Below are 3,490 nucleotides of genomic sequence, written 5' to 3'. Positions count from 1 at the left end.
GGACCGGGATAAGTATGACTGATTCGTCGCTAGACTGTACGAGGAAATACGAAGTCGACTGTTGAAATTTGGAAAGCAGACGAGGCAGAAAGGTATATATTTTGATTGTTTGGACGATATGGAAAGCATGGTCGTACAATTCATCCACTCGTCGGAGTTCTAAAAGTACAGTTCTAGACGGGCCATTCCTGTGGCCACGGAGTAGGAACAGAGATACATGCGGCAAGCCATTATAGAAGAATCTATACCCTGCAGTCTAATACCAAAATTGGCGAATGTAACTGAGGTGGAGATTATAAGGCGATATAGACGTAGTGAACAAGGGTATGGAAGAAGATAATAGAAATGGCAAAAGAATCGTTTAAGTCATCGCCATCGAGGCATCTGCACCAAGGATCTTCTTGCAACACAACTAGGTGTTCGGTAAGATTTCATGCAGATTGAGAGAGGAGCACAGTATATACTAGCGTCGACCAACCGCAATAAAAAAGGCGTAATATAGTTGACAGTAGGTCCTCCTAATGAGAACAGTAGCAGAGCGAATTGAACAAACTGGAGATTAACGTCACCGCGAGACGTTTCAGAAGTGGCTTCAGGAGAGGCTCTTAAGTATTGAGCGACTCTGCGTCATAAAATCATACCAGAGTTTGAATGGTATGCGAATCAATTCCACGACTCGGAAGCCTGAGCATTGCGTGTAATCCTATCGCCAATGTACACCTGCTGTTCAGGAGGGCGCGAGAAGTCCATCATCTGGCCCGGCATAGGGATGAATCTCCGAATGCGCTCGGCAACGCTCGGGCCCGTGGGCTCTGGTGGAGGTGGAGGTGGAGGTGGTGGAGGCGGTGGTGGTTGTGGCACTACCTGTGGTGGTTGTGGCTCTGGCTGTGGAGGTACATTGCGGGAGTTTCGTACTCGGGCAGGGCGGGGACGCGCAGGTCGTTGAGCCTGTGGAGGAGGTGGTGGAGCGGGTTGTGGAACGGGTGCTGGAGCAGGTGCTTGCCGTGCACGTCTAGCAGGCGCCTTTTTCCGCTTCTTCTCTTTATTTTCCTTATTTTCCTTTTTTGGAGGTTGAGGTCGAGGAGAAAGACGAGGGCGGCGAACGGGTTCGGGAGATGCGCGATGGGCTGAGGCCTTCTTTCTGCGTTTACGGCAGCAGAAGCACCAGATGACGAATAGAAGGACGGCCCCTAGCACGCCAAAGACAATGCCGGTGCCTTGTGCGCCGGATATGCCGGGCGCGTTGTCCGCCCTTGCAGTGAGGGTGTTCCTCTGGATGGCAAATCGAAGGTGACCTCCGAGGCGAGTTTGGGGGATCGCTGAGGCTGGAGATAGGGCGATGCTACGGCTGGGCTGCGCGACGACGATCGCAGGCATATATATAGGTCGAGGCCCGACCCAGCGCGCAAAACGTTAGGCGGTGCGCGGGTTGCTGGGCAAATAGATGAGTTGGCAGGTAGAGAGTGGCTGGTCAGGGACTCGAAGAGAGATGAGGGCGAATCGAGGGCCAGTAGAGTCAAGAGAGGGGAGCCCTGGAGGGGACGTGCCAAGGCCTGCCGGGACAATGATTTGCCGGCGTCGGTGTTGATTTCCCGCTTACCTCAGCAGGCTCAGACGCGATTCCGTTTTATCTCGGATCAGCCAATCATAAGCTGCTTACATAACAGATTAATCATCTTATGTTGTTGTCGTCTGGTACACGGTTCGGAAATTTATTAGTCCCTTATACTAATTTATATGTAATTCTTATACAAACTCATGCGCTATACTAAATTTTTAGCTATTAATTAATAACGAACTAATACCTTTATAAATAATTGGCTAACGTTATATTCTAGAACTTTATAAGGCGATTTTAATGCTACTAAAATTATTGCGAACGGCCTAGTAGTTACTGCTATATTTTACCTTAAATAAGTAGGTCTCTCCTTTAAAGCTCCGCCTAAAACCCTACTGCTATTAATTAATAATAAACTAATGCCTTTATAGATAATCGGCTAATGTTATATTCTAGAGCTGTATAAGGCGATTCTAATGCTGCCAAAATTATTATAAACGGCCTAGTGGTTACCGCTACGTTTTGCCTTAAATATTACCGCTAAAATAGTAAATATTTAGCCAAAGCTATTAACCATTACTAATCCTTAACGTTTAACCTCCTATATTAATATTTATAGTAAATAAACACCTAAATAGCTAATATATTATATCTAGATTAATTCTATACCTTATTACCTGCTTTATTGCTCCTCCGCTACCTATACTATCTAAATATTAACCTATAAACCCCCTACTAACTCTATGTTTACTAATAAGCTATATACCGCCGTTTAGTATAAAGAAACGCTTAAAGGCCTTAATAAGGAAGCTAAAAGTTAGATATACGCCTAGTATAGTATATAACTGTCCTCGTACTACTAGCAAGGTAGTAAATAATACTATTAGTATAGTAAACGTCTTTAAAAAGCAACGTATTAATAATAAGGCGTCTTAGTTACTAGCAGTAGATAGTAAAGCTCCTTAGTTACCGCGGATATATTTATAAACATCTTAACTCTTTACTAGCTTAGCCTATTAGGATATACTAAAGATACAAGTAGCTAAAGCTTAGAGAAAAATCTAAGATAAGAAAAAGTCTAACATAATAACTTAAGCACGAGATAACGCAATTTAGGGTACTATATTACTGCTATACGGCGACAAATTTTATATAAAAAATAAGTAGGTAACTTATATTTGGAGGCTGATCTATAATTATATTAATATTATCCTTATTGCATAAACCGGCTTTAGTAAAAGCCTTATTATATAAGTAATTTTAATCCTTTATAAAAATACTATATTGCTAATATTTCTTCCTCTAAATGAGATTATTGTTAGCGACTCAGTCAATCGAGATATAAGTACGGCAAAAGGGTCGCGCAAGCCTGTACGATTGGATTGTCTATAAACGAGAATCTAAAGCTAGGGAAAGGAAAGGAGAAGAAGAGCAGCGCCGTTCGATGTTTTATAAGATCTTCGCGTTACGTGACCGCAATATGCGGTAATCTATGGCAACTTGCCGGTGCGTAGTTCTGCCAGTGCCGTAACATTACCCCCCCCTCCAAAAAAGCCTGCCCTCAGGCTTTGCCGCTAAAAGTCTTGGCAAGAGAATCTGACTAATTAGACAACTTTAACCGCCGGTCGAAGTTCCTAGATATCTTAACACCTTATATAACTAAGAAATTTCTAGGGTGTTTTTGTCCTTATATTCTTCTGGTAGCTTATTATCTTTATTATACTAGCATTCTATCCACTTATCTAGGTACTTTAGCGGTTTAGGTTTATTAGGGTAACAGCTATAGAACTCCTAAAGCTTATAGGGGCTACCTATAAAGTTTTATATAGGGTACTAAGTAGGGTCTAAGTTATATCCTTTCTAACTAACACGATACTTTAACGTCCCCTTTATAAGTTTATAGGCTAGTATTTCTTTAATTTCCCATTTATT

General features: G+C 42.4%; 1 protein-coding gene across 1 annotated transcript; it reads right to left on the bottom strand.

Moving 5' to 3' along the window:
• Positions 1-320: 320 nt before the first annotated feature.
• On the bottom strand, positions 321-1,494 carry K441DRAFT_275080 (uncharacterized protein). The gene has a single exon (XM_067640900.1). The coding sequence runs from the start codon at positions 1,375-1,377 to the stop codon at positions 664-666; it is 714 nt and encodes a 237-aa protein (XP_067499047.1). The 5' UTR covers positions 1,378-1,494; the 3' UTR covers positions 321-663.
• Positions 1,495-3,490: the final 1,996 nt, after the last annotated feature.

Source organism: Cenococcum geophilum (assembly GCF_001692895.1).
Source record: "Cenococcum geophilum 1.58 unplaced genomic scaffold K441scaffold_55, whole genome shotgun sequence".
In the NCBI taxonomy this organism is placed as follows: Eukaryota; Fungi; Ascomycota; class Dothideomycetes; order Gloniales; family Gloniaceae; genus Cenococcum; species Cenococcum geophilum.
This window is presented reverse-complemented; position numbering and strand designations above follow the sequence as displayed.